General features: G+C 36.9%; 1 protein-coding gene across 12 annotated transcripts in view; it reads right to left on the reverse strand.

The window, feature by feature from the left end:
- The window catches only part of UTRN (utrophin), a 627,344-nt gene that overhangs the window by 179,340 nt on the left and 434,740 nt on the right, over positions 1 to 13,264 (reverse strand). For all 12 annotated transcript variants that reach the window (XM_023729352.1, XM_023729345.1, XM_004368852.2 and 9 more), the window contains one exon: positions 2,101 to 2,257. In XM_023729352.1, coding sequence (XP_023585120.1) covers positions 2,101 to 2,257 — 157 coding nt within the window. The remainder of the gene's footprint in view (positions 1 to 2,100; positions 2,258 to 13,264) is intronic.

The following is a 13,264-nucleotide window of genomic DNA, read 5'->3' on the forward strand; positions in this document are numbered from 1 at the left end:
TGAAAGAGCTCTGTATTATTATCTTCCATCACTAATATCTGAATCCACAAAAAAGGACATATGAATGATTAACAGAAAGGAAAAGTTTTTTAAAGTAAGGAGAAAAATGTGATTTTCTAAAATCAGTAATTTAACATCTTCTATTTATATCATATATATACGTATGTATATATATTTGTTGTTGCTGTTAGGTACTGTTGAGTCAGTTCCAACTCATAGCAACCCTAAGTACAACAGAACAAAACACTGCCCTGTCTTGCACCATCCTCACAATCATTGTTATGCTTGAGTCCATTGTTGCTGCCACTGTGTCAATCCATCTCGTCGAGGGTCTTCCTCTTTTTCGCTGACCCTCTACTTTACCAAGCATGATGTCCTTCTCCAGGGTCTGGTTCCTCCCTCTTGATAACATGTCCAAAGTATGTGAGACGAAGTCTTGCCATCTGTCTTAGTCATCTAGTGCTGCTATAACAGAAATACCACAAGTGGATGGCTTTAACGAAGAGAAATTTATTCTCTCACAGTCTAGAAGGCTACAAGTCCAAATTCAGGACATCGGCTCCAGCAGAAGGCTCTCTGACAGCTCTGGAGGAAGGTCCTTGGCATCAATCTTCCCCTGGTCGAGGTGCTCCTGGTGCTGCTTTCTTGGTGGTATGAGGTCCCCCTGTCTCTCTGCTCACTTCTTTTATATCTCGAAAGAGATTTGCTTAGGACAGTATCTAGTCTTGTAGATCCCATCAATGTAACTGCCACTAATCCATCTTATTACATCATAGTGATAGGATTTACAACACACAGGGAAATCACATCAGATGACAAAATGGTAAACAATCATACAATACTAGGAATCATGGCCTAGCTAAATTGACAGATATTTTGGGGGACACAATTCAATCCATGACACCATCCTTGCTTCTAAGGAGCATCCTGGCTGTACATCTTTCAAGACAGGCTTGTTTGTTCTTCTGGTGATTCATGGTATATTCAATATTCTTTGCCAACACCATAATTCACACACACACACATATATATACATACATACACACACACACACACACAGAGCATACACTAACAGTTTTTCTTTTTCTCATCTTACAGCTATTTCCCTTATCACATTCTCTTTTCTCAAATGGTAATTTTTAATACCTTAGTCACAAAGGTTCAAAGCAAAATATATTTTAGCTCATATCATTATGCATTATAGCAACTTATTACATAGATGACATCTTCCTTTAGAAGAGTGCATGTGTGTGTGTCATTTTTTAAATAGGAACAGAATTCTAGCATTGCATTAAAATGTACTGATTTAGAATGAGAACTTCCATTGCATGTAAAGAGTAAAATCAAATAAATAAAACAAGCTAATATGTACTGTACAAGATAATGGGTATGAAGGGATAGTAAGTAAATGAATGGAAAGCAAATCAGGCAAAGAAGTTAGATTATTCAAAGATCTAAGAATTAAAAATGTCAGCTAATAATATTTCAGTATATCTCTTTGTTTGCTTATCAGAGTAAAAGTAAAAATTTCCATAGATAGGAACTTGAGCAAAGTCAAAAATGTAATTCAAAAAAAGTTTAAGTTCAGAAAATAAAACATATAAAATGATCTTAAATATTATGGTTTTCATTTGCTTTAAGACTTATTCTATTTCTCACTACTACAATTCCTTATTTTTTCACTTTCAATTAATATAAACAAAAGAGTTTAATATTTTTATGATTCTATGATTAACTTCACTTGTAGTTAAAACAAAAAAAAAGAAATTTCCCAATATATTAAAATCTATTGAAAAGTTGGAAAAATTTTACAAGTTAGAAGGAAGAGCATGCTTTAGATATTTTTAAAGTTTGGGAAAAAATTAAATATGAAGAGGCAAGCTAACTTGAAAAAAATGGAAGCAAAGCATGCAATTTAAATAAAGTATCTAAATGCTCACGATTAAAAGCAGGGAAAAAAAAAAGAAAAGAAAGCAAGCCCTGTGGTAATTGGTTGAACTTAGATATTTACTGAGAAGTTTATTTCAGAGTATTCATTTCACCAAAATCAAGAAAGAAAGAAAAAAAAAAAAAGGCACCCACCACATGTGGTCAACTTACTTTACAATGGTCATATTGGAGCTGTAAGGCTGGAACATCCCCTCCTATTGGCATTTGCTTCTTAAGCTCTTCATCTTTCATATTCAGCCATTTGATAAGTTCTTCTAAAGATGTCAGCAGCCTGTTCCACTTCTCAGCACTGGCCTCCAAATGGGCCCTGTTGAGACAGAACATAGACCCCAGTTAAAAGTTTGATTTGTAGTCACAAAACTACTATATACCTTCCTTTAGTCTAGTATTCTTGCACAGCCAACTATTATTCACTTCCAACAAAGACGCTGTCTTGTAAAAAAAAATTTCCTATAAGAAAAAGCTACTTCAAATAAGTTATAATATTGAGAGAATGAGAGATCAGATTGTTAATATCTATCCAAATTTAAAATGTACACCCTCCACACCACAAAGGCATATATCTGAGGCTTTCAAGAAGAATGGCCATAATACAAGATTATAAAAGCAGGTTTCAGTAGCTTATGCATAGCATATATGCACAGCTAAGTATATTTTTTCTCATTTCATCTATATACACTGAGAGAGGGATAGAAAGAAAAGAAATTCTATGCAAATAAAATATTTAGAAAGGTATATACCAGATGTGGTTACCACTGAAAGCATAGCAAACACTTTATTTTTATATATTTTTATACTACTTGAACATTTACAATGAGCTCATATTTTTCTTTCCAGAAACCTAATTTTTTAGGAAAAGGAATCACTAATGTCTTGATTTCACTTGTAAACAAATAAATTATTAAAAGCAAAACATCACTAACATTTACCTCAAAGGTTGGAAAACAAAAAGGCATTGCTAGAAGAGCGATACCATCTGGCTTAAGGTTGATTCATGCTCAGTGACAAATGTTCATTGTGATCAAAGAACAACCAGGCAAAATCACTGATTGCAGTACTTTATTCCCTGATTTTAATAAGGTGGGCTCTTTGTTGCAATAATTCTGTTTTTAGCATAGAAAATTATCTTCATGATTCTTAAATTATGAACTTTATAATCAGGGAACTGCATTTAAGAAATACACTTTTTTATGGGGTTAAGTTTTCAATAACAGCAAAATCCCTTGAGAACAGAAATGTAAATAAAAGCCCATATTTGCTAGTGGCTCTTGTTAGAGCCCCAGAGAAAACCCAGTTATCCAATTTCAATCCTTTATGTGGGCTCGATCTGAACAGATGGATCAGACAGAAACAACTCCAGACACTCCAGGAATCAGCCTTTACTCAATCCTGGAGCCCAATGAAGAGACTGCGGATGTGGATTTAATTGCTAACCTGGGTGAACTGGAATTACCTTGACTGTCTATGACCTTTAAGATTTAGAGGGGCAAGGCTGATAGACACCAACATAGCCCTATTACATGACAGCTTCCAAGAGTAAAGACTTTCCTCTCTAGCCCTCTTTCCATGCATATAAGTGAAATCAGAAAAAATATATTTGGAGTGTGCATATATATTATGCATACACTACTGAGACTTGCTTTTATAATTTTCCATTGTATCAGGCCATCCTTCTTGAATGTCTCGTACGTATGACTCATCTGGGGTAACCGGCAGGTACAAGAAACCTCTGTTCGCCATATTTCATATCCTCTGATACAACTCTCACCTTGACATTGACATTAGATCCCGACCTCCATAAATCTGCATCATCACTGAGAGATAAGGACCTATGGGTCATCCAACCAGACAAAGCCACTACTGCTTCTCAGACCTATCAGTAATTTCCTCTTTGAACACCTGATCTACTTAAGCCTTTGTCTCAATGCTGATAGCTCTACTGCAGTTAATTTGAATAATTATTCTCTCATTTGATCACATTAGGTGATGCTTCTAGCAATATAAATTCAATATCATGTCATAGCTCAAAAGTTCATAATGTTTTCAGAAGAACAACTATAAATCTGTTCATCTCTAATTCATAAAATAATCACACTTAATCTATCAACCAATATTTTGCCTAAAAAAGAAACTGGAGTTCTGCATACTTAAAATAGCATGACCCAGCATTCACAATCACATACAAAAGGCCAATTATTCTGCAATCTATTTACAGCTTGATTACTAGCCACCTGGTGCTGGTGAAGAATACTGAATATACCATAGACTGCTAAAAGAGTGAACGAATCTGTCTTGGAAGAAGTACAACCAGAATGCTCCTTAGAAGCAAGGATGGCAAGACTTCATCTCTCATACTTGGGACATGTTATCAGGAGGGGCCGGTCCCTGGAGAAAGACATCATGCTTGGTAAAGCAGAGGGTCAGCGAAAGAGAGGAAGACTGTCAACAGGATGGACTGACACAGTGACTGCAACAATGGGCTCAAGCATAACAACAACTGTGAGGATGGCGCAGGGCCAGGCAGAATTTCGTTCTATTGTACACAGGGTCGGTGTGAGTCACAACCGACTCAAGGGCACCTAACAACAAAACAACAGTATAAAACAAAAGAGCCCTGATGGTGCAGTGGTTAAGCACTTGGCTGCTAACCTAAATAAAGGTCAACAGTTCAAACCCACCAAAGGCTCCGTGGGAGAAAGATGTGGCAGTCTGCCTGCATAAAGATTACAGCCTTGGAAACCCTGTGGGGGCAGTTCTGCTCTGTCCTATAGGGTCACTATCAGTTGGAATCGACTCAAAGGCAATGCATTTGGTTTTTAGAATATAAAACCACCTATTCAAACACTAAATTTCTATGTCTTATTCCAAAAAGCTAGGTACAAAATAATAAAAAATAATTTGTAAATCAGAAGGAAGTTCAAAACATTTTACAATTCTCTGAGACTCTATGATTAAAAAATTCATGTTATTCTCTTGCCCTTATGATTGGGTCAGTTGGTTCCCCAGGTGCTCTGATTGACCTCACTTGACATAATTATGCTTTAACAAGGTCTTGATTCTGCCTGAACTTCAGCTTTTCTATGTTCATATTGATTGATTTTAGGCCAAATATGTAATTATCTTTCTTTAATAAACAATAATTTCACTTGTCACAGAGCAGAACTAAATAATTTCAATGATACTAACTGAAAATTCTCTCTGCTTTGCAGTTACAAATCTTTTTGTAACAAGTACATTTGACTGAGCTCTTGCAAGTTCTTTCCAATATGTTTAAATGCAAAAGGAAATGACAGGTGGACATCAGAGGTTCTCAATCAAGAAGTGCCTGGGTGCAAAACACTTGTGCACATACCCTGACCTTGTGTTTCAGATTATTGGATCCTGTTTCTTCAATATCTGTAGTTTAACTCTTTAATCAATAAATAAACCAGGCGTTATATTCTTTGAAATCCATTTACAGGCGCTTTTTGTATTGAAGAGCATGCAAATGTCTTTTCCAATGCAATCAACTCTTTTGACTGCACAAAAATAATGAACCTGATCATTTAAACTTAGGGCACAAAAAGTACAATATCTTGAAGAAGTCAGCACCTTAAACATTATCTATAAAGATGAAAGCAATATTTTTTTTGAGAGATGCTAACGTGACTTTTAAATCAAAAAGGTAACATCAGTGTATATGTTTCTCTGTGTCTTTCTTTTCCCATAACAAAAAACAAGCTGACCTGGCAGAATCTTTGCCTGGCAAATCTGTTCTGGTTATTCTCCAATACATTCTAACTATGTGTTCAGTGGATTACAACCATACGCCTGAATAAATGCATGTTTCCACAGTAGCCTTCAGTGTTCTAGTTTCAATTTAATTCTTTCATCTTGCAAGATGAAAGTGTTTTCTTGGACAATGGGTTGAATGCTTTGTAAGAAGAAACCTGAAACTGTGTTTGGTGTAGTTGTACTTTCTCAATTTTACTATGAACATTTTAAAACTTAAAATATCCCAAGACCCTAGATAAATAACCGGTCATCAGTCATGTTTTTAAAATCTTCACTTAAAACATTTATTTATCTAACTCTTGTGGAAACTTAGATTAATGTGACTTATTATCTTAAATTCTCAACTGTTCCAGTGTATTCTTTGGATACTTTATAGGTGCAAAGCCATAGATAACTTTCATTAAATAGATTATAAACCTAGAATGGTGCCTATCATAGAAAACACTTTACACAATTTACCCATTTTAGATTGAATCATTTCTTTTACAACTCTCTACATAGTTTCTTAAATGACCAGTCATTTAAAAAAATGTAATGCAAAACGTTGTTAGAAGACAAAGACCCATAAAAATGGTACCTCATTATTTAAATATAGTAGAAAATGAACTATGAAGGAAACTATGTATTAGTATCTGTTTTAAACCACCAAGAGCCTCTACCTTTCAGGAAAAATGTTTCTTCAAACTAGTTATCATTGCTTCTCCCAGTGTACAGATATGAAAAAGAGAAGAAATGGTCTGAGTAAGGAGGGGACAGCATTTGTTAAAATAAAATACATTTTTTCATTTATTCAGTACAGACTGACATTTATTGAGCACCCACTCTGAGATCAGGCACTGCACTGCTGCAGAGATAGAAACACACGATGTCAACAGTTCCAGTGTCAAGTTCAGTGAAAAGACAAGTAAACCAAACACACCGTACTCGAAAGTTTGACAACAGCTCTAGGAGGGAACCATGGCTCAGAAAAAAAAGAAACCTGCTCAGGATGCCACGGTGAGAATTTGGAATCCAATCCAAGTCCACACTCTTTCTACTACATTGTCTCCAACATGGGCAGCATTTAGGAAGGTAGACAGAAACCATCCAGATATATTTGTAAGCAAGTAAATACATATTTGGAAAGTAGATGTGTCAAAGAATATAATAATTCAAATTAAGAGAGGGAAAAATACGTAACCAAATAGTTGGAAGTTGGAGTCCACCAGAGGCACCTTGGAAGAAAAGCCTGGCATTCTACTTCCAAAAAATTGGTCATTGAAAACCCTATAGAGCCCAGTTCTACTCAGACACACATGGGGTCACCAGGAGCTGGAGTCAACTGAACATCAACTGAATTTTGTTTTGTTTTTTTCTGAGGGAGGATGGCACAAGTTTCAGGAATATAATTTCTTTTTGGCTTTTGTTAAAACCACAGATTACAAATTGGGCTATAATGAAAGCAAATCCCTTAATTAGTGCAAGAATAATGGTAGTATTGAAAGGTAAAGAACTACTACTACTCCCATAAAAGGAACTAAGACCTACTAAGAAGACTAGGAAGACCTAGTGATCTGCGCCCATAAAGATTACAGTCTTGAAAACCCAGTGGAGCAGTTCCACTCTGTCCTAGAGAGTCACTATGAGTCGGAATCAATTTGATGGCACACAACAGAAGATGAGAACTCTAGTCTGACTTTTCTGAAAAGAGCACCAGAGCTGTGCTTCCAAAACGGTAGCCAACAGCAACGTGTAACTATTTACATTTAAATTAACTGAAGTTATTAAAACTTTAAATTCCGGTCAACAGTCACAGTAGCCATATTTCAAGAGCTCAAACAGCCACATTTGGCTAGCGGCTACTGTAGCGAACAATGGACAAATAGAACATCTCAATCATCACAGAAAGTTCTGCTGGAAAGCATGGCACCAGAACAAAAAGAGAAAGAGGAAAACTGCAGAATCTTTCTTTAATGGAGAAGGGAAAAGGAAATTTTAGTAGTTTTACAATATGGCTAGCAAAATCAGCTAACAAAGGTTAAAGTAGTGTCAATGACATCGTAAAATGTGATAACATTAGATGTAAATGATCATGTTAAAGGTTAATCTTCTCTAAGGCTTTTTAAGAGGTGTCCTGAATTTTTAAGAGACTCATAAAAGGAAGGGAAGATGGAATTTTATCTTTGAACTGTGTTTTCATTAGATTTGACAATTTAACTGGCCTTTGAAACTGTATGTTAATAAGGATCTATATTAAACATCGTTAAGCTGATAAGTGGGTATTTAATTAATATAATCTTAAATTAAACGCATTTAATGTAAAAATTCAAGCCATGTCATTCACAATACTGAATATATATTAAAATCCAATTTTTTCCAGGGAGTATACAATACCAAATTTTTCACAAAGCCTACCCTCCAGGTGAAGTTTCAAATCATTAGCTATCTTCTCTTATACTGACCTTAGTGAAATATATAATTGTATGTATGTTTTTTACATTACAAAAGAATCTGTGGCACATTAGGTTATAGTATTTAAAAAAATGTAATCAGTATTATCTGAAAAGATTTAAAAACAATATTTAAGATATTAACCCAAGGTACTGAGCCCCATATTACACTGTTCCAATGACCACACCATGGTCAAATGAGGTAATGCCTGTAAAACACTTAGTGCAGGGTCTGGTACACAAATGGACAATAAATATTACCTGTTATTAGGATCTTTGGGAGATAGTCTCTTCTCTGAAAATGATGATAAATTAGAGCAAATACTCCCTGTCATAATAATATCGACTTTAGCATAATTAAAGCACAGTTTGAAATACAAACCACATGAATACTGTATACTCCAAGGAGCAGAAGGGGCATCTATCAGATGACCTCATTCTCAGAAAACAATGAAGCAATGCAGAAAGTGAACACTAGAAAATGTTTTAGGGTTAAAGAAGAATAGAATGGTGATGTATATGATAGAAAATCACTCAGAATCCCAGTACCAACTGAAAATGGAAAGTGCCCAGTTATAGCAGAAGAAATGTTACCTTTTTTTTTTTCCTTTAATTTCTAGAGCACCACTAGGCAGCCCAGGACTAACAGCAGAAGGCAGAAAAGGGTGTTATCATCCTAGTGTTGGAGAATGGGAAAGTAGACAGAGGAAGTTCAAGAGGAAGAGGGAACTGAAGGTTCTGATATTACTGAAATGGCTTATAATGGACTCTAAGCTGTTTAAAAGGGATTGATGAAATCTGAAAACAGGAAGGGTTTAAGCAACTAAAGATTAGGAAGAAAATGGGCGCATCCAGAAGAAAGAAAAATAAGGAGAAAGCTAAGAATTCCACAGCGGAAAATATTGGAGGATGTGCATTTTTTTAAGCAACCTACTTGGAATATTCTAGATCAGTTATATATAATGGATAAAACTATACGGTTGTTGTTAGTTGCTGTCGAGTCAGCTCTAACTCATGGTGACCTTACGTATAATAGAAATAAACGGTGTCCAGTCCTGAGCGTCTTTCTGATCATTGGTACGTCTGAGTCCATTGCTGCAGCTGTTGTGTCAACCCATCTCATTGAGGATTTCCCTCATTTTCATTGGCTCTCTACCAAACATGATGTCCTTTTCCAGCAATTGTTCAATAATAGTATAAGAAGACTCTGATATATAATAGGCTAATGAAGGAAGGCATCCCTCTGGATAAGGTCCATAACTTTAATGTGAGGACAGCTGTGTTATTGATGATGTTGTTAACAATTCTGATTTGCTACAATAGGCTCTTCTCCCACTAACGTGGTAAAACCAATCATGCACAGATGCACATGGCCAGGTGGGATGCAATAAAATAAAATGTTGTGCTCCAGATGTTTAAGAGCAGAAGGCAGAAAGGGTGTTATCATCCAAGTCTCAGACAATGGGAAAGTAGACAGAGGAAGTTCAAGAGGAAGAGGGAATTGAAGGTTTCCTGGAGATTGATCATCTCATAGATGCAAGATGACATCGAACAGGGGTATGGCTGAGTCTATGGGGCTTAGGTACTTACAGATAAAGTAAAAACAAACTTGGGAAATCAAAATACAGAAGTTGTCAGTATGGACATTGACATCAAGAAGAGCAAAGGATGGAGAATTAACGGTAAGTCACATGCTTAAACCAATGAGTAAAATAGAAGAGTGTTTTACAGACCAAAAGGAAGCAGGAATAAGATCGTGAAAGGGTAGAATAATGGATTTATTCATTTCTAAGAAGAAGTTGTTGAGAGATGGAGAAGTAATGCTTAAGAGGTAGCAATGGGCAGCAATGAGGCTGTCAAATTTCCCTACAATCCCTGTGTAGCAAGGGTCCTGCTGAGTCAGTATGTCTGCAGGAGCCATAATGGAATTTTTTGGCTAACATTCTGATTGGTTGGTGTCCATGGCAGTTGTTAAACATTTTAAATATCCCCACTGGAATAGCTGGGGAAAATTAGCCTCTATTACAGTGTTTCAAGGGAAGTGTGTAATTAAGGGGAAAGCCAAGTTTCAATTATAGAGAAAAGTGTTGGAAGGGTTTATGGAAATATTAAAGACATAGGAAAATGTGTTCACAGTAGACACTAGTATAAGAGACAAACTGTGCTTTAAGGGAATGAGAAGAAAGAATAGAGGAGGAGAGATTAACAGTGTGTCCAACAGTTAAAAAAGACTGAAGAAGGCAGGAGGCTGGGAGGTAGACTGACAGCCTATTTGTTACTGAGAATACTTCCCCCCCCGCCCCCCTCCCCCACTCTTTGGGGAGGAATTTCCTCATTACGCACACGCCTGGCCTCTTCTCTAACTTTTTACTGACTCAGCCCCTGTAGAGGTAGAGTGAGGAATCTGACTGGTAAATGTGGGGTGAATAAGTGGATGTACTTGGCTCAACCCATGCTTCCCTATTGGGAACAGGCCTGCAGAGACTGAATTCGTTTCTGCTCTTCCATATAGGGTTTCCCCACGGGAGGCCACCCTGACCAAGTGACTGCTGATCATCATGCCTCATTCCAGGGTTCAGTTAATAACCCCACTCAGCTCTCACCTAAAGCTACCTCTGCCAACCTGGACTTTATCAGTAATTAACATGACATTTTAGTTCTCTAATTGTTACACTTTCCTTTCTTATTCAGATCCAGCTGGGAAAGAGGGATGCTGCTTACTAGGGACTATCTCAGAAATTCCCAAAAACATTAGTGACTAAAATAGAAAAAGATGGGGAAGGCAGAATTTCTATGTCTTTTGAACTAAATAGTGCCAAACAGAACGATGATCAATGAGAATAATAACAGATAGCAATTATTGAGTGTTTAGGCCCCTTGGTGGCGCAGTTTGTGCTCAGCTACTAACCTAAAGGTTGGCAGTTCAAACCCACCCAGCAGCACCACAAAAGAAAGGCCTGGCAATCTGCTTCCGTAAAGATTACAGCCAAGAAAAACCCTGTGGAGCAGTTCTACTCTGTCACACATGGGGTCACCCTGTGTCAGAACCGACTCGACAGCAGCATGTCTGGTTTTGGTTTTGTTTATTGAGTGTTTACCATGAGCCACTGTTTTAGTCCTTTATATCAGCACTTTAAATAAGAAGTTACTCTTATTATCCCTATTTTATATATATAAGGAAACTGAGGCACATATAGATTAAGTAATTGCCCAATGTGACACAGCTGCTGAGTGGCAGAGCCAGTGTGTGAACCCAGGCAATCTAGCTTGAGAATAACATTATTAAATGCTACATTATACCACTTCTCTCTGAGGTGTACTTCCTCTATGACTGAGAAATCATAAACCCTTTTATCTTTTATAAATCTCCAAATAATAATGAATACTTTAACGTCATTTATTTTACCCATATTGTGAAGATAGAAGTGAAGAATACATCATTCACGTTTTTAGTCACACATAGCCAATCTATATGAAAGAACAGACAGATAAGTCAATATATAGATACAGCTTTCCAACTATTATGAACTTATGACACTATTATGAAAATAATACATCTATAATAATGGTATTCTCTCCCCTTCTCTTCCTAGCGGAGTTCCTTGAGAAAACTAGACTGTGTAGACTCACTTTCTATTTCCACTTCCTCAATTCTCATTCTGTCTTTTCAATCCCTTGTTATCAGATTTCTGCTTTAACCAAAAAAACTGGCTCTAGCAAAAGTAACCAAAGCCCCTCTAATTGTCTCTGGACTCTGCAGCCCTAATCTTACTCCGCTTCTTCATAGCAGCTGGAAAGATTAACCATGCCCTTCTTCTTTTTCATTTTTTTATTGTGCTAAAATACACATAACATAAAATTTACCATAGTAGTCACTGCCATAAAGTGCACGACTCAGTGGCATTAAGTACTCACAACGTACAACCATCACCACTATCAAGGTCCATAACATTTTCATCACCCAAATGGAAATCTCGTACCCATTAAGCAGTCACTCCCCATTCTTTCCTTCCCCCAGCCCCTGGCAACCAATAATCTGCTTTCTGTCTCAGTGGATTTGCCTATTCTGGATATTTTATAGGCATAAAATCATACAAGTCTTTTGCGTCTGCTTTTTTTCACTTAGCATAATGTTTTCAAGGTTCATCCACGTTGCAGTATGCTTCAATATTCCATTCCTTATTATAGGTGAATAATACTTCATTGTATGGATTTGCAGCCCTTGTGGCATAGCGGTCAAGAGCTTGGCTGCTAACCAAAAGGTCAGCAGTTCAAATCCACCAGCTGCTCCTTGGGAACTCTATGGAGCAGTTCTACTCTGTCCTACAGGGTCGCTATGAGTCGGTTTGGTTTTTGGTTTTATATGGCTATACTACTTTTGTTTATTCATTCATCTGTTGATGGACATTTAAGTTGTTTCCATCTTTTGACTATTACTGAATATAGCTGCTATGAATGTTTGTGTATACGTTGTTGCTTGAACACCTGCTTTCAATTTCAGGGGGAATATACCTAGGAGTGGAATTGTTGGGTCATATGGTAATTCTATACTTAATTTATTGAGGAACTGTCAAACTGTTTTCCACAGCAGCTGCACCATTTTACACTCCCACTGGCAACATAAGAGGATTCATATTTTTCCACCTCCTCACCAACACTTGTTATTTTTCTTTCTTTCTTTTGTTCTTTTTATTGTGGTCAACCTAACAGTGTGAAGGGGTATCACGTTGTGATTCTGATCTGAATTTCCCTAATGACTGATGACAATAAGCATAGTTTCATTCACTTGTTATATGTCATTCTTTTTGAAACTCTCTCCTCCCCTGGCTCTTGACAACACTCCCCCTTGGTCCTTCTCCCTCCTCAAGGACAGCCACTTTCCAGGCTTCTTTGCTGGCTTCACTTTCCTTCACTTATTCCTTATGAATTCTAGAGTTATTTTCTTTGCCCTCTTCCAATCTTTCACTTCTTGCCTACTTATAATGCTTACCTGCCACCTCTAACTGGAAAAATCCTCCTATCTAGTTGACCTGCAGCTCTCTTTTGAGGAGCACATACCCATCCAATGGCTACTGGTTATCTGATCCTGGATGCCTCACCAGTGCCTCAAT

This window comes from Trichechus manatus, unplaced genomic scaffold, assembly GCF_000243295.1.
Source record: "Trichechus manatus latirostris isolate Lorelei unplaced genomic scaffold, TriManLat1.0 scaffold00002, whole genome shotgun sequence".
Lineage (NCBI taxonomy): Eukaryota > Metazoa > Chordata > Mammalia > Sirenia > Trichechidae > Trichechus > Trichechus manatus.